Source organism: Leucoraja erinacea, chromosome 28 (assembly GCF_028641065.1).
Source record: "Leucoraja erinacea ecotype New England chromosome 28, Leri_hhj_1, whole genome shotgun sequence".
NCBI classification, from domain to species: Eukaryota; Metazoa; Chordata; class Chondrichthyes; order Rajiformes; family Rajidae; genus Leucoraja; species Leucoraja erinaceus.
In genome coordinates, this window is record NC_073404.1 from 1,187,825 (window position 1) to 1,206,879 (window position 19,055).

Sequence of the window (19,055 nt, forward strand, 5' to 3'; positions counted from 1 at the left end):
GATTTAACAGGAACTTAAGGCATGACTTTTCACTCAGAGGGTGGTAGGTAGTGTATATAAAAATAGCTGCCAGAGGAGGTAGTTCAGGCAGGTACAACAACAGCATTTAAAAAGACACTTGGACAGGTTTAAGGATAGGAAAGTTTTAGAGGGATATGGGCTAAACTCGGGCAGAAGGGACTAGCTTATCTTGGTCGGCATGGGCAAGTTGGGCCGAAGGACCTGTCTCCATGCTGTATGAGTCTATAATGCTTACTTTGTTTTAGTGCTACACCTTTAGGGACCTTTCTTTCGATGTACGTGTTACCGAGGTATAAAACTCAGGTACAATAATTGTTTGTGATTTTTCTTCACTTCATTGAATACACATCTTTGAGTCGGCAGATTAAACAAGAAACATTGCACATTTCTTGTGTGTAGAAAATACAATAAAGTTATTGTAAATTTGCAGCCTGTGAAAATAGAAAGCGTGCCAAAAACTGCAATCAACATGAACTTCAGCTTGGAAAAGATGGTGAACAATTACATTTACATTGTACAGATTCTGCAACACAAAATGAAAATAATTCTTATCCTGGTCAGTAAAAATTATTACTGTTGTTTTTGTGCACACACCACCATTATGTTTTCATTCACATAACATGTTCTAACTGAGCTCCTTTCCTGTGATGTACAGATTGGGTAACAGAACACCTACAGTGTTAATCCCACAACAATCCTAATACATGTTTAATCGTTGTTAACCATACTAACCGTACGTTCATGTTATTGTTCATACTTTCATGCTTAATTTCTGCAGCTGAAGTTACAATTCTGAAAAACAAGGCAATATTACATTTCAAATTGGATTTAGTAGTTTACTTTCACAACTGAAGATAATAATGAATGGAGTTTTCTCCAGGAAGCGATGATAAGGCAGGTGTGGATCATGGGATCAAGCTCTTCCAGATGCATCAATCAGTATCATTCCTTGATTCACTGCAGAGTTAAGCAAAGAAACAAATCAAACACAATAAGGTTACAATTCCCTTGGTACACAAATTAGAACAAAACAAATTATATTATTGGACTAAGATTCTACTTACTCAACGTTCATATGTTCGTAAGTTATAGGAGCAGAATTAGGCCATTTGGCCCATCAAGTCCACTCTGCCATTCAATCATGGCTGATCAATCTTTCCCTCTGAAACCCATTCTCCTGCCCTCCCCAAAACCCCTGACACACTTGCTCATGCACAAATTGTTAAGCCTTGTGAAAACCTTATTGCTACAGGTTCAAATGAACACTGTCTAGAACTTGAAAGTGTAGAAGAGTAAGAGTAGGCAGGATAGTTTACAAAACTGGGAGTCGATGGTCACCCACGGGAATATTTTCTGTTCCACGTGACAAATCAAAGTGAAAGTATGCAGCAATTACTCCATTTGCCAAAGGTTTAAACAGGTACAATCGTTTTGAGAAGTAGTGGCAATAAAACATACATGGAACTTTGAAGAAGTTATTGAATAAATTAAATATTAGTATGAGCCAGAGTCCATCCATGACACTGATCAGATGATGTTGTAAATTCACTGCTAATCAGTTCTCCATTCAGCCACAACATATCTGTATGTAAATGTGTAGATCGTGAGGAGTTGCTGAGACTCTCGGTAGTGCATGGATTCACCACAGCTACAGATATAACTTGCTGAAGTTCTTGGCACAACTACTAGTTCCCTTGTCTTTCTGTCCAGTGAATGACTGGTGTGTTTTCCCCTCTGGCAAACGCATCCTGGCTCGTTATATCCTTTGCTACTTCTCTGCCTTTTAAAAGGCACAATTGGTTACAGTGGCACAAATCACTGATTCCCTGCAAATGTCAAAAGTTGGCAGACGGGAGGAGGGGGAGGGGGAGGGGAAGGGATCTCAGTCATTGAGTTTATTCAAAACAGAGTGCAAGACATTTTTTAATTTAAAGAGAACAAAGAAATGTGGGGAGAGTGCATGAAATAGTGAAGAGTGGGAAGATGAGAAGATCGTTCAATGGTGAAGATGTGCAGCTCCCACGCCTTGTGTTTGGATGTCATTTTCTCAGTCCTTGTCAACACAAAGTCCCATCCTCACACAAACAACGGCAAGATGCTAAATGATGTGGATTCACAGCAGATTTGGCAGCTGATACACAGTGTGCTCACTCAAACCTCCCTGTTTCTCATTCCACAATTAGTATCAAGCCAGGATTCAGAGTCATGGAGTCATACAGCATGGAAACAGGCCCTTCGGCCCAACGTGCCCACACGACCAAGATGCCCCATCTATACTCTTTTTAGATCATTCATCATCCTCCTGCGCTCCAAGGAATAAGGTTCTAGACTGCTCAATTTCTCCCTATAGCCCAGGCCTTCAAGGCAATATCCTTGTAAATCTTCTCTCACCCTTTCCAGCTCAACAACATCTTTCCGGTGGCATTGACCAAAACTGAACACAATACTCCAAATGTAGTCTCACCAACTTCTTCTGTAATTGTAACATAACAACCCAACGTCTACACTCAATACTCTAACTGATGAAGGCCGATGTACTGAAAGCTTCCTTGACCACCCTATCTAACTGTGACGCCACTTTCAAGGAACCATGCACCTGCATGCCTGGTTCCCTCTGCTCTACAAAACTCCCCAGAGATTTGCCACTCACCGGGATTCACTGAGGAGGACATGGGGTGTGCCAGGGGCATCACCAGGCACCTCGACACTGGTAGGTCTCCACATTCCTGTCTTTATGCTCGACATACAAGAAACAGAGATCAATAATCCCAAACAAAGGGATCTACAGACAAAATGTGCAGGAAGGAACTGCAGATGCTGGTTTACACTGAAGATAGATACAAAATGGCGGAGTAACTCAGTGGGTCAGGCAGCATTTCTGGAGAAAGGGAAAAGGTGACGTTTTGGGTCGATATGTTTCAGGTCTCAACCTAGAATGTCATCTATTCCTTTTCTCAAGAGATGCTGCCTGACCCGCTGAGTTACTCCAGCATTTTGTGTCCATTGTGGGATCTGCAGGCACAATTAATCAGAAGCACCTTCACCTGGGGGAGTACTGTGGCTAATCCGGCTTGACATCTTGAGGTCTCTATCAATAAACATTTACTCATTGTGACATTAAGAAATGGCTGAGGAGGCCATGCAGCATCCGATCTACACCAGGGTGCTCCAGCACAGTTACAACACTACCATCTAGCCATAAAAAGCAGGACAAATGCAAATCAGCAGTGTAGCCTCAGTAAAACCTGGACACGAGCTGCAATGGAGCTCCTTTAGTTTAGTTTAGTTTAGAGATACAGTGCGCAAACAGGCCATTCGGCCAACCAAGTCCGTGCCAACCAACAATCCTCGCACACCAAGACTATCCTACACACTAGGGACAATTTACAATTTTACCAAAGCCAATTAACCTACAAACCTGGAGAAACTCAGCGGATGCAGCGGTATCTGTGGAGCGAAGGAAATAGGCAACGTTTCGGCCCAAAACGTTGCCTATTTCCTTTGCTCCATAGATGCTGCTGCACCCGCTGAGTTTCTCCAGCACTTTTGTCTACCTTCGATTTTCCAGCATCTGCAGTTCCTTCCTAAACCTACAAACCTGTACAACTTTGGAGTGTGGGAGGAAACCGGAGACCACAGAGAAAACCAATGCAGTCACGGTAAGAATGTATAAACTCCGTCCAGACAGCACCCGTGGTCAGGATCAAACCCGGGTCTCTGGCGCTATAAGACAACAGTTCTACTGCTGCACCTCTGTGCCAAGAATGCAGCGTTTGACCAAGTGTGGCCTCCAAAAGGTATCAAGGGCAAATTAACTGGCGCTTAAAGACATACGTCTCAAAAGATGGTCATGGGGGTTGGAGCTCGATCATCCCAGCTTCAGGGCATCACAGGAGGAGCTGCTCAGCACAAAGTCCTGGACTCAACCTTCTGCAATGGGGACGTTATAATTCCAATGGCATGTCCTCAGAGAGTGAAGCAAACTATGCCAACAAGATATTGACATCATTCCGGCACAGTTTGAAATGCCCTCCCCTTTGTATTTGACAGAACGCCTCATCATCAACATCCTGGAATACTGGGAGGCACCATGGTGCAACTTAAGGGCCTGTCCCACTTACGCAATTTTTTCGGCAACTTGCCGGCACCCGTCATAGTCGCAGCAGGTGGCCAAAAATGTTCAACATGTTAAAAATCCAGCGGCGACCAGAAAAAGGTACGACTCTTTGGACGACTACTCACGACCATACGGGCTTCACCCCGCGACATGTTGCCAGGGTGTCGCCTGTACGGTCATGAGTAGTCTCCTCAGTCGCCCAAAGAGTCGGAGCGTCTTTCTGGTCGCCGCTGAATTTTCAACATGTTGAACATTTTCGACAACCTATGACGGGTGCCGGCAGCCGCCGAAAAAGTCGCTTAAGTGGGAAAGGCCCATAAGAGTTGCTGCCTTACAGCGTCAAAGATCCAGCTTCCATCCTGACTACGGGTGCTGTCTGTACGGAATTTGTATGTTTTCCCTGGATTTTCTAAAAAGCCTCACAGAAACCTGACAAAATCAAGCTTCTAAACACCCGGGGTTGCGGGAGCTCCCACCAAGCGATGGTGATATACAGACTTCACATCAGTCGCTGCACGGAATCATCCCTGGTATTTGTTAGAGACAAACTAATGTGCTAATGTGTTAATCAACCTCCAATTCCCACCCCTCTACTTTCAGCCCGAAGAAAGGTCCTGACCCGAAACCTCACCCATCCTTTTTCTCCAGAGATACTGCCTGACCCACTGAGTTACTCCAGCATGTTGTGCCTATCTAATGTGCTAAGGACATGTGCTGCAAGCTCAATGTTTGGGGGAGGGGGTGTAGAATTTAAAATGGATGCTTTATAACTCAGAGTTCTAAGACATCAACAAAATTCAGGCAACCACAGAGAAATAATTAAATGATGTGTAGGAAGGAACTGCAGATGCTGGTTTACACCGAAAATAGACACAAAAGATTGGAGTAACTCAGTGGGACAGGCAGCATCTCTGGAGAAAAGGAATAGGTGTCGCTCAATTATGTTATAGTTTGATTTTATGTTTCAATGTGTTGAAGATGATCAGGATAATGTGACTACCAACAGGATTTAAATGTGTGACGTTCCATAACTCCAGCAGGTGGCTGCATCCCATCACAATTCAAAATGGGATTTTAGAGGAAAAAGATTTCCAGAGGTTTTGATTAACACAAATTGAAGAACTTATAGTTTTAATAATAAAACTGTGCAACATGCAACAGAAGCTGAATATTTCCCATTACTGATTATTCACGTTGAAGATGTTAACAGGTTGGACTTGCCTACCTGGATCATGGCTGGAAGGGTAGAATAAAAGCCCATGCACCGGGGCTTTCAAGGGGAGGACTACTAGATGTGAACCAGGACACAGTTCCTGCCTTTTCTGTGGAAGAGAATAACTGAGCATCTGCCCAAGGTTAGTAGGAACACAGCTAACTATTCACAAAATGCCACAAGATGAGCCTGAGCTGCCGAGCTGGGAGGGGATATCATCAGCCGTACATCAACACACAAGCTTGGCACTCTTTACATACGCATTCCCTCAGCTGAAACATCTGACCATTTGCATCATATCTTTGTATCACAAATTAAAGTCGTTACTGTAAATGATTACACATAAATAAAGACAATGAAGGCCAATACTGTGTTTGTATAAAAGATATTTACTTCAATTATCACACCTAGGGTGCTAGTGAATAATACATCATGTGAGTTTCATACAGTGATATTGCTTCTCCATATCATATAGGGACTGTTTACAGTGCTGAGAACAAAGTATGCATTATGACTAATCACCAGAGACAGAGAGAAACCTGATTCTGCCAACGGAGGGGGTAGATTCTGCTTCTGCCAGCCATATAGAAAAGTGTTGATCAATTTCTAATACCAAGAAAAAATAGCTATGAAACGTGGATCACAGTGAAAAATGTTTAGCATAAAGCTATGTGCACATAAATGACACTTTGTTTTGGTCATCTGGGTTTATTATTGTGACTTTGTTTTCTGTGACTGTGAATAGCAAATTCTAAAAATCATCTAAAACATTTAGTTTGTGACCGCATTAATAACTGAAATAATGCTAAACTATAAGACACCACAAGACGTCTAGGGGAGAGGGCAGACAATAAGCTTATTAAAGTTGTCCAGGTCTGAATCACATCAGTGAGCCGTGCAGTACAGTTCAGAAACTGCCCACGAATGGCAATTCATTATTTCACAGATGGTCATGTTTAATTCTATGGAATCCCATTGCCCTCCTCAACAAAAAGGAACAGCTTGTGTGAATAAGACCTTTTCTTTCTACCTATTTTATTCACAGCCGGCTGTAGGATGCTGGAGCAAATGTTACAACCACTGTCTCACGTCAAGTTATAAACTCATGGTTCATACTCGCACTGTAGAAACAAACACTGTGCAACGTTGCAAGAGTGCTCAATCTCAACAGCCAAAAGTGAAACTCGTTTGCCATGTTCAAACTTAAATCAAATGTTGTCGGTAACTCCAACACTAAAAAGCTGCACGTGTTGGAAATCCTAAGAAAAAGAGAGGCAACAAACTCTCCACAAGTCAGTCAGCATCTGAGGAGAGTAAAGACTAGTTAAAATGTCAGGTACGACCTATTATTCAGAATTGTATAAAAAGACGTTTGCTTGTTTGGTCTCAGGGATCATTGGCTGGGCAGTTTAGCAGTGGGATCTTGATTTAGTCCACTGCAGACAAAGAGGCAAACTCTCTGTAACTGCTGACGATGAGCGCAGCAGCTAATGCAACCTGCTCGGGCCGCAACTAGACTGGGCTCATGGTGAAAGGCATAACCTTGCCTTGCTTTCATCACTACAGGGTCCTTTTCTCCCAGGGGTACCTGATACATTAACATTCAATATTCTTCCTTCCAGCTGTGACATTAACATACCTCAGCACCAATGTGATAACTCTCATCTTTCATAGGGACCACATACTTTGCCCTTCATCAGGCCAAAACAGACTGCAATTCCTGATCTTGCTCTATCTGCTCATAAGATCCAAGGGGCATTTTTCAGAACATTTCAGCAATGCTCGGGGTAAGGCAGTGAAAAGGGATACATGTATTAACGCATAATCTCTACTGGAACTGCAATCCTGGACACAGTCACACTCTATTATCACTTCTTATTTCTTCTCGACATCTTGAGACTAAATCAAGCCACAACCTCCATGCTGCAAGAAGAGCTCACATATTTGTACTGCGATGAACATGATCTAAGCTTGCCCTAGCTTTCCCACTCTCAAACCCCCAGCTCTGAGTCACAACGGACTGTTGATCTTTCAGCTATATTAAATTAGTCAGTTGTCAGAGGTTCTGTCACTGACGTTACAAGTCAGCATATTTTCCAGAACAGTATTTGCTTAATCACATTTCACAGCATTCAGGAGGTCATGGAGAAACCTAGACACAAAATGCTGGAGTAACTCAGCGGGACAGGCAGCATCTCTGGCGAGATGGATGGGTGGCGTTTCGGGGTCGAGACCCTACTTCAGATCAGATTCTCTGTCCAGGCATCGAGTCACTCTGTCCTTTTATGTGGGTTGCTGGATTGTCTGAGGTTTTCCAAATCAAATTCTGCAGTAATCCATTTTTATAGGAGTGTCCTGCATCTTTTATCTTACAGCTGACCTGCCTTTACCTCTCACCTCCTGTCCAAGGGATCAGGAGGATAAATTCAGTATTACATTCTTACACCGAGGGTTTTGACTAAAAACTGCCATACATTTTTGAGAAACCCAATGAAACGTTAAATAAAATCAACTGAGTGTAACAATTAGTAACATTTGCACTTTTGTGTTACTTAGTAGTTTAAAATACTTTATTTTAGGTAACATTTGAACATAAATCCTTTAAAAAAAAGTGAGAACTGGTGTTTTAAAGCAAGGAACACAGAAACAGAGTGCACCCTAGCCATTATTAAGGATATTCTCCTGAAAGTGGACATTTAATGCAGGCAGTCTCAACTGGATCTTCTGACCATAAGGGTTTATCTTTGTAGTACAGGGAAATGGAAAAGATAGTTTAAAAGCACACGTGCACTAAAAAAATCCTAACTGGGTTTTGTTTTCAAGAATTGTTTATAAAATGCATGATCTTAATTTGCTGAAGCTATTCTATTCGGTCTGGGTTTATGGATTCTTACTAGCAAATGAGAAGGAAGGAAGCAAATGGGCCTCAAGAGTGGAGAGGTTGACAATATTAGTTGAGTTGTCAGCTAAGTGATCCAGCGTTACAGACCTCTCCGTTATTTTTACTTCCTTTTGTGTTGTTATCGGCCAGGTTGTTGCATTTTTGACAACCAACACTGCTGGTCTTAATTATGGGTCGAAATAATATAATTAATCTCATGAACTCATATTACAAGGACTTTGCTGGCTGAAGCTGAGCATGAAAGGGAGAATGGACGGAATATGAAGAATTGGAAAAATCCAAAGGCTTAATGAACGCAGGAGTAAATTCATAAACATTGGTTAGAATATGTCTTCTAACATATTGATTCAATCCATATGAATTGGAATTCAACTCATCCCATGGTTTTGGGGAGCTTAAATTTAATTAGAACCACCTTCACTTGGTAGCCAAAGAGCTGTTGAATTGTCACAAAACCCAATGTTGATTTATGATGAAAGAGTCGGAAACTGGATCAACTGATCTGAGCAAATAAATACTGCTGGAAGTACTCAGCGGGTCAAGAAGAATCTGTGGAGACAAAGGGATGGTCAACGATCTGGGTCGAGATGTTGCATCAGGACAGAGTGTGCAGAGGGAAGATAGCTAGTGTAAGGGGGTGAGTGAGAGGGGTGTGCTGGGTGAGGGAGAGGGAGGGGTGGGGGTGTGTGAGTAAGGGGGGAGCTCAGTGAGTGAGAGGGAGGGAGGGGTGAGACAGGGGCATGTCTTTGTTGGTGGTATGGGCACTAACCTAGATTTTGAGAAGATAGAAACAAATTTAAAAAAAATTAAATCAGGGAAAACTGATGGATGACTTCAGATTGCAGCCATTTGTGTGTCCACCTGACTTGGCCTGGTCTAAGTGAGACCCCAACCTGCTGATAACAATGTGTAGTCACTGACTGTGGATGGTTGAAACTCTCAGCTGAACCAGGCTAGCCACAGAACTGCAGCAGTTACACTTGAAGATGATGCTCAGCAATCAATGAACACACCAGAAATAGCCCTCTGTAAATTAGCATATGGCCACAAAAACACCGCCTCTATATACACAGTGCCTTAAAGCAGTCAGTAGCACATCCGAGAGAAATAAAACTGTCTCAAGATATTGACTGGAAAAATTTGGAGATGTGATCGAAGGCATGCGTACTAATATGGATTCTGAGAAAGCACAAACATAAATTAGGGAATAACAGAAAGATTTCAAGAGAGAAATCTGGTACTAATGTAGAAGTGATGGTGTGGATATAACCAGTGTAACAGAGCAAACAAGTTGTGACAAAAGGATGGTGCAGAACCCCATGGTGATGTGTGGAAAGGCTGTGGGCAGATGAGGCTTTAAACTCTGTAGCTCTGCAATGAAGCAGAGGGATTCAAGAGGAACAGGAATGTTTCTTCTCTCACATGTTGACTCATTTCCTACATATTCCAGCAACTGGGATTTTTTTTAAGTACAGGAGTACTTTTATTCAGTCGTACTTTATTTACATTTAAAAACAAAATCACGGACCCAAGCTCAGATAGGATACATTTACTGATGGGGACGATGTGGAAACAACTGCACCTGCGACACACCATCGTCACAAAATAAGTTTTGCAGTGATCAATTTAATGCATTTTTATTGACATACTCAGGTAGAGAGGGAAATAATTAAAATTAAGGTGACCAGAAATTGTGTGAACCAAATTGCTGCTGGACGTACATATAATACCATACAGATAATTTGATCTATTTTAGTGATTGTGGAATTGTTGAGGGTAGGGTGGAATGGATAGTTTTATTTCTCTGATGCATAGCTTAAGGTCAGAAGAGTCAGGCTTTAGTAGTTTAGAATAGCCTAATGATGGAAATCAGCACAGGCGGGATGAAGAAAAATAAAGGGGGACACAAGTGTAAAACCCAACAGTTCAATCATGTTAGTCAAGCATTTCCGTCTCAAAGGGAAGAATGAAAATTCTTAGCCTTATGGCTATCTCAATCATCCTCAATCCATCATAGTCATGCAGCAGGGAAACAGGCCCTTCAGCCCTACTCGTTCATGCCCACCAAGATGCCCCATCTAAGCTAAGCCTATGATGAAGTTGAGAATATAGGCAATGGTTGTGCAAGATAAACACATCAAAACTAACAATGGGACCATTTAATAGCAACAGAGAGAAAAACAAATCATAATTATGGGCGATGAAGAATATTTTAACAGAATATTCGACAGATCAATTTTACCAATGATGCTATTTTCGTAGCTAAACCAGTTGACTTCAAATGGGAAGAAATAACTTGGGTAGTGGGACGGGGGTGGCACAGTGGTAGAGTTCTTCCCTTATAGCGCCAGACACCCGGGTTCAATCCTGATTATGGGGGCTGTCTGTACGGAGTTTGAACGTTCTCCTCGAGACCTGTGTGGGTTTACTCCGGGAACTCTGGTTTCCTTCCACACTGCTAATTAACCTGGTATAATTGTAAATTGGCCCTACCGTGTGTAGGTTAATGTGCGGGGATCACTGGTCAGAGCGGACTTGGTGGGCCGAAGAGCCTGTATTTCTAAACTAAACTAAAGTGGTCAACAACAACAATACACAAAGGTATCTGTCCAATTTCCTACTGAAAATAAATAATTTTTGCCACTGTCCAGTTTTGTGGGAAAATTGGGAAAAGTTTAATCGACTTTATATCATTTAACCAGTGACAGTCGCATTTCTCTGTGTCCGTGTTTCATGCTTTCATGAAATGAATGGGTGTGCTGTTTACTTAATGCTCGTGAAATAAAGGCGCATATTGATTACATTAGTGATATTGCTCTCTGAATAAATTACACTGGATGCAAAGCATGTGTCTTCATCATGACAAACAGAAAATATCTTGGTAACGTCTTCCAGCATTGATTAAAACACAAGGATTTACATAATATATGAATTAGAAGTAGTAACTGTGAAATTTATTTTCAGGAATGCAACCAACCTTGTCAAAGGTTTTAAATAGATCAGTTGGCTGAAGTCTGCAAGATAAAGGGCAGGCCTAAATAATAAATTCATCTCAGCGTTAATTGATTAGTTGCAGGAAATAACTGTAGAAAGCCTCTGGACGTTGTTAGAAATGTAGAGAATTTATGCATTCTTTCCTAAAGGGCCTGTCCCACTTGGGCGTCATTTGCGCGTCATTTACGTGACATCATTTACGCGTCACGACGTGCGCGGCGTAGGCAGTGACACGTGGTGGCGTAGGCAGTGACGCGTGGTAGCGCACGGCGCCCCACGATTTTGGGATTCTCAAAATCCTCGCCCGCCACCTGCGTGATGCGGAAATGACGCTGAAGTGGGGCACGCCCTTTACAATACCCTCCTAAAAAATGAGATTGGCTGCAAATTTTTCTGAGATGTAAATACGCTATATGAAAATTGTGAAATGTTTGTGAGATTTCCATAGAAAATTTTGGCTGTAAAAGGTAGCCAATTCCCAAAATTTGTGAACAAATATTTATTTATTTACAAAACGGAGTTTTAGCACAGGTATACTGGGCGGCTGTGCTTTATAACTGGCAGGAGGTGTGGAACATGGAGTGCATTTTCTTGCTGTTGAACAGCAAAATGATTTCAAACATCTTTTAAAGAGTTAGAGGAAAAGAGTTCAAAGGAGACATTTTTGTTTTACAAAATTACAGCTAAAAACCCACGGAATGTTAGTATTGCTTTTTTTTTTCATAATAGTGCTTTTGAGAGAAAATATGCTGATGACCCGCCATTTTGAAGGATATTATACGAAAATACCTCTAAGGCTCTGAACAGAATTTATTCTCCTTCCGATTTTAGAAATCTTGTGCTTCTATGACTGTATCACAACAGATTTTAAAAATATATTCTCTGCAAAATATGCTATAAGTGCTTTGGGGGATGTATTTTCCTTTTTATTTCTTTTAACCCACTGGTGCAAATGTTTATGGGAACCAATTCAGTGACTGCATTCATTGTATCTCAGGTTATGACAGAGTCTCACTCTGTCATTCTTTGCGTACTATCCTACTCAAGGCACACACTATCCTGCTCTGATATTTCCACTGACTTATACCAGCACCAAATGTTAGCGTTTAATGCTGGGATCCACAAATTGAGCAGAGGTTCACAGGAATATGTTTTAATCAACGAATGTTAAGGTGACTTGGTAATGCAGGTAGCAATCTCAGCAGATTTGGGTGCAATATCACCCAAGGAAAGACGGGGATGGTCTCAATAGCTGTTATGGGTCAGAAATGGAATGAACTTTGATAGTTTCAATCTAGTATCTAGTACATAGAACACACCACAGACCTTCAGAATTTGGTGACAGCTTCAATTTTCTAAAATGGAAATGGTGCACACAAGTGCTCTAGCCATCAAATGTAATATTTAGTACAAGTTTCAGCACTTCTGTACAGCTGATTCTCAGACTAAAAATATTGTTCAATACTACACAACCAAAATGTAACAGTTGGCAATTAACATCATCAGGTCGAAGCAGTCTCTTGGAAAGGTTGGGTGCAAAAGAATGACACATGTAAAATAGTTGTAAAGAATTGAGAATGAAGGTATTTCTTTATCCGGGACAGAATCTCAATCTGTGCTTCCTTCAGTCTTAATGCTAAATGATATATCGTTGCCAATGCCTTTATCCATTTTCACTCAGAAGGACTAAACTGTTTTACCACCCAAACGGTTTGTGTGGAAAATCAACAGTTTCCAACTATTTGACCTGTTTGTAAAATTATAAGACCTACAATTATTTACAAGAACTAACAAAACCTGTAAATATACACCATAAAATCACCGGGTGCAACTGTCTGTACTCTGACTGGGCTACACAGAGTTATTAAAAGGGATATGTCTTGAAATGAAATACAGTTTACACTAGCCTGTAAACTATCTTAATAAAAATGAAGTAAAACTTATTACCCAAATTTCAAATGAAGCATCAATGTTGAAATGACTATGAATGGCAACATGCTGAAAACTACAGGGAGGGCAAAGGGGACAATAAAGCAGTTATAGTCATCAAATAAAATCAACCAGGTTTTCCAGCCAGTCTGACCTAAATATCAAAGGAATAAATTACCAGTGTTTCCAATACAGAATCAAAGTCAATGCTTCTATTATCCTCAACATTTCAGCTCCAAAGGTTATTTACAAACAAAAGGATCAAACGCCAAGACTATTTGACTGAGGAGTATTAACTCTAAAACCTTCAGTTAGCTTCGGCACAGCTTAAAGAGAGGATGTGTTTTTAGGCTTTGCTCATTTCCTAAGGCAGTAATCTGTACTTTGTCGTTATTAACTCATACTTATGCACAAAATATAAAGATCACTGTTCTTAGGAGCTTAATATTCATGAATATTAAAGGATTTCTAATGTGTGCTACATTATACATCATTCTGAAATACCACACAATTCTAAAGTTAAACACCAGTGTAACAAAGGCGTGAAGACTACAGGTAATAATGACAAAACACTAATGACAAAACAGACAGTTAGAATGAATAAAATCACATGCCTGCAAGTAAATATGCTGTTGCTGACACAACCTCCTTATAACTGCTCTGTGTAGGCTGATAGCAAACACTGTCAAAATAATGTACAGGCCTATTGCCCAACTGATCTCCTAAAAATAACATCTTCCATGATTATTCCAAGTATCACCATTAACTTCATTACAATGAACAAGGGACAGTTGTACCTATAATCCTAAACCCCTCGCATGGATGGGCCCTTACAGACATTTCCACTACTGCAAAGATTCCTAGGATTAAATTGCTTTATTCTAGGATAAAAAATCAACGTTGAAGCTTCAAGTTATACCAGCGCCAATCCTCACGTGATCCAATTGAGGTGTAATTTCCTGAGTTGTCCAGCATAAAGATTACATTGCAAAGTGGACTGTTTTGCAGAAGGATATATATGTTGGAGGGAAGGGTTAGACAACAGATGGACAGCTTGTAGTCTCAAAAATAGTTATGGGATTTTATAAAATGTTTCATTTATCAAAGTTACCAAAATGAGAAGCTTTCAGCTTGACATGTTCCTCCCACAGACCTTAGGCGTGAAGTCTGGTAATAATCCAGTAGCTTGGAACAGAGGAGTGGCAGTAAATTCCTGGTCCTGGGCTAAAGGGAGAGCAGCAGAAGGGAGAGGAGCAGGAATGAGTACTGCCTTAATGCTGTATTCATGAGGACAGCTTCGAGAAAACCCAGTCAGCAAAAATGTCAATCTTCCTGAAATATCCTGTCTCATTACTAATTTCTGCCTTAAACCAGTAGAACTACTATAAATAGGGAAGAACGCACACCCCTTATTACAAGTGAGCGTAACTCTTATCCACTGGCTGTTAGGGCCAACTGTGTACTGTTGGGCTGTGTAGAGGAGAACAGCAGTTATATTACTTGACTGCAAATCCAAAGTGAGTAATCCTAACTGTAAAGTCAAACTTCACTATGACAGGTAGTGACATTCAGTTATTGATATTAGATCAAGCTCACATGAAGGGTAAAAGCCAATGTTAACTGGGTGAGTCCAATGGCCTGTTTTTAGACCATAGCTTCCAAGGATATGTGGCTCAGCTAATGGAGTCATGTTAAACGGTTGTCTTGTAGGAGGAAGGAGGATACCAAAATCATCTCTGGACCTCATCTCACAGCAGACCACTGGAAGTAGTGTGTTTCTCTCAGCCATGGGCAGGCTGAGGAGCAAGAAAGAAAAGTGAATGGAGATCGCCCATGATAGTTTATCAGCAACGACACATTACACTCAAAGGCTGGGAGGAAGTTTTGTATTGGATCATGTTGCACTGGGGCTTGTGCTAACTGTATGTTTCAGAGGGAAAGCTAGTTGTACAGCTTGATGTTGAGGAATGTTCTCAGTTGGGCATGGATATGGAGCATTTCATTCTAACTCACTGCCTTACAGCCTCCGAGAGCCCTTCTCTATGACCAGCTGGAGTTGAATCAGCACCATAAGTACACTTAACAGCTAAGTGCTCAATCAATATGCAATGCATGATTTTATGTAAGAAATATATGATTATTTAACATATCATGCAGATAATGTAGTTTCCCTATAAACAGTCATAATCTGCTACAAAAACTACACACGACACACCATGGTGCAATATCAGGTATATAACTCCTCAACCATAATTATTATAGAAAACAGAGTTCATATATTATAATTAAAATGACAGGTTATGATTGTGCTACACAGATACTTCAATGGATTCTGACCTAAAAGGACCAACACAAAAATCATGATGCAATTTACACTGTGAAACAACTTCTAATCAATAATCTGGAGCTTGAAAGATGTCAAGGAGCCAATATTTATCCAGTGAAACTTGTAAAATATCCCAAATACTGCCGGCAGTCTGACCCTTTAGAACAAGACTTGCTCCCTTTCATCACTTCCTAACAATGGAAAGAAAAAAAACCGCACCTATAAATAAGCACAAAAAATATTATTGTATTCTGAAATCATCTACTGTTAGTTTTAATGAAAGATATGGCAAGAAAAATATGTAACTTATGACAAGCTAACTCATACAAGCCCTATGGATGACATAGCTGATTGAGGAAAGGGTGGCAGTACGCACTCAAACTGTGCATCGGTATGTATGAAATCAGCCAGACCTAAAAACTTACACACGTACAAACTCGTTCTCACTCACACTCTCGCACACAAAAAGACAATAATATGAGGTCTGATCAGCGTGCTTTGTGGTTCAGAGGTTAAAAAGCAGGTTATAAAATATCTAGGTTCAGATCTTGTCCTGATTTGGCCTAAAATGGAGTGTATTAAACAAACCCTGGCCTGCAGAGAAACCAGAGTCAGTTAAAGCTATGAAACAATGTGCACTACATATCATTATTCTAAATTCACATACAAGGAAACACTAACTCACCTACCACATCTTTTTGACAAATCTTTTTTTACATAACCTTTTTTTAAAAAATAAGTGGGCTAAATGTGTTTTTCTCTTTCAAAGTTTAAAACAGCAAGAAATCTCAAAATATCTAAGAAACCAAACTAGTGTGTTTAGAGTCAGATGACTGTGCAATCTCTCAGTGGCAACTGAACAGCTATAAAATTCTAGTCATTTGAAAACGCTCCAATTTTTTTTCTGCTTGCTTAAGAAGTTAATAGTGTGATATCGCTCTGCTGCCATTTGATGGCAAGGAGACCCCCTCTTTTGCCAATGGCTGCCGCTGCCTGAAGCCCACTTGGCAGAGGGGGAAGGCAAAGCTGTAACAGTTAATCCCAGACAGTTTGAAAATCAGTCATGACACAAAAACACTTCAGGGTACAAAAGCTTAACTGCATGTTTCAACTCTCGCTTTGAAAATGCTATGATGAACAGAACTTAATGCTCTCCTTTCTATATGCACCTTGGCCTATGGCATTTTTGCCCTGTGGCCTGCAGGGCATTAAGTGCGTGACAGAATAAAATGAGTACAGAGTGTCCGAGGTTTCCCAATACCTAACTCTCGGGACTTGTGCATAATTAATAATTTAATCTCAAAATTCCCATTCAATGGGCTCTTCCCGACTGGCAGCCTTCTCCAGACGATGGATAATGTTGTTCAAGTTGGCTGCTTTCTTGCGCCTCAAGCTGTTCTCACGCAAGCTTGTTTTTTGGGCAGGTGATGCTGTGTCAGAGAAATTGAACAGCCGTTTCTGAAAGGCTGTGGTGGACGAGGATGAGGAGCCTCCACAGCCCGTCTTCTGCTGCCCCAACGAGGTATCTTCTTTCAAATCCCGGCTGGCCTCCGCCCCAGTCGCTGACGTGGAGGCTGTTGAGGTAGACTTGTCCTCTTCTACGACGGACTGCACCGGAGGCTGGCCCTTCCGCAGCTCTTCCAAGGACGCGCCTGACGAACGTGCTTCCCGCTGAGGTCTCTTGCTTCGGCCCTGGCGCTTCAGGATCCTCTCGTCTTCGCTCGCCGCATTTGGGGAGAGGGCTGCGTCTCTCTCAGAGTGCGACGATTCCTTCCTGTTCACCCCCGCTGCGGTGTCTTTAGCCTCGCCCTGCAGGGGAGACTCTGCATCCTCTTCACAAAGTGGCTCTACCTGCCCTCCCTGAGGGCTCACTCGCCCAGTGCTGGGACTCTCCTTTCCCATCACATTCTCCTTTTCTTCAGCCACCACTTCCAAGTCTCCTCCATCACAGCTCTCCCCTTCGGAACTGTGACCTGTCCTACTTCCTCTGACAGATGGAGAGCCGCTAGATCCTGTCTGCCCTGCCTGCACTTCCTCAATGAACAGCTCCCTCCGAATACGGGACCTGAAACGTAACATGAGACAAACTGTTAGACAGCACTCACTAGTTCAAGAGGCTTCCCTTCCATCTTTCACCACACCACACAAATGGATATTGCTTTGAAAGCAAGCCCACATGTTTAATTAAGTTGAAGAGCTGCAAGTCCATTTATTTAGTATAAATGTTTAATAAGGAAAGTCCTGAGAGATGGACTAGATCTTCCTGATAGATGACAGGAAAACTGTTTCCCACAAGTATGAATGGAAGATCCTAAAATGGGTGTGATTCATCAGTTTATGTTGTAAATACAGCTGGAACCATGCCCTTGGGCCCATCGAGTCCACGCCGACCATCAATCACTGTTCACACTAGTTCTACGTTGTCCCACTTCCTCATCCATTCTCTCACACTAAGGGCATGTCTTTGGGATGCAGGAGGAAAGCGGAGCACCCGGAGGAAACCAACACAGACACAGGGGGAACATGCAAACTCCACACCAAGAGCACCCGCAAATGCTGGAAATATGAATGAAAACGGAAAGCGTTAGGGATATTCAGCAAGTCCATACATCTGTGGGGGACAGAACAGCACAGCACAGCATTTTGCCCCACAACATCTGTGCTGAACATGACGACAACTGTTAACTGCCTGCCTATAATCCATATGCATTGCCTACATATCCACGTGCCTATCCAAAAATGTCTCAAATGCCACTGTGGTATCTGCCTCCCTGGGCAGCACGTTCCAGGCACTCACCACCCTCCCCGCTTTATACCTTGCCCTTCTCACCTTAAAGCTATGCCCTCTAGTATTTAATATTTCCATACAGAAAAGACAGAAGATAATCAATTATTTTGTCTCACACCTTCTATCTTTTCATCGCTGGACTTTGTCCAACCAACAACTCCCCTCACTTGTATCCACCTGCCAGGTTTTATCCAGCTCCTCCTCTCTTCCAGCTCCCCCCCCCCTCCCACTTACAATCAGTATGATGAAGAGTCTCGACCCGAAACGTCACCTATTCCTTCTCTCCAGAGATGCTGCCTGTCCCGCTAAGTTACTCCAGCTTTTTGTGTCTATCTTCTCCAGAGATGCTGTCTCACCCAGTGAGTGACTCCAGCACTTGTATCTTTTTTGATATTTCCATCCTTGGAAAAGGGTTCAGACTGTCTAACTCATCTATGACTAATAATTTTATATATTTCTATCAGGGTGGCACTGTGGTAGAGCTTCTGCCTTACAGTGCCAGAGACCCGGGTTCGATCATGACTTAGGTTGCTGTCTATACTCCACCAAATACGTGCAGGTTTGTACGTTAATTGGTTTTAGTAAAATTGTCCCTAGTGTGTAGGATAGTGTTAGAGTACGGGATGATGACAAGTCACTGTGGGCTCAGTGGGACGAAGGGCCTGTTTCCGCACTGTATGTTTAAAGTCTAAGAATTCTAAAGGTCTCCCCTCAGCCTCCAGTTTCCCAGAGAAAACAATGTCTGTCCAACCTCTCCTTGTGGCT

At 41.9% G+C, this 19,055-nt stretch overlaps 1 protein-coding gene across 11 annotated transcripts in view; it reads right to left on the bottom strand.

Moving 5' to 3' along the window:
* cux1b (cut-like homeobox 1b) overlaps positions 1-19,055 on the bottom strand; it is a 445,030-nt gene that overhangs the window by 45,402 nt on the left and 380,573 nt on the right. For 10 of the 11 annotated variants that reach the window (XM_055657469.1, XM_055657460.1, XM_055657464.1 and 7 more), the window contains one exon: positions 5,720-17,567. The exons of the other annotated variant lie outside the window; for it this stretch is intronic. In XM_055657469.1, the coding sequence (XP_055513444.1) occupies positions 16,802-17,567 (766 nt within the window). In that variant the 3' untranslated portion in view covers positions 5,720-16,801. Of the gene's footprint in view, positions 1-5,719; positions 17,568-19,055 lie in introns of those variants that run through there. 11 annotated transcript variants of the gene reach the window in all.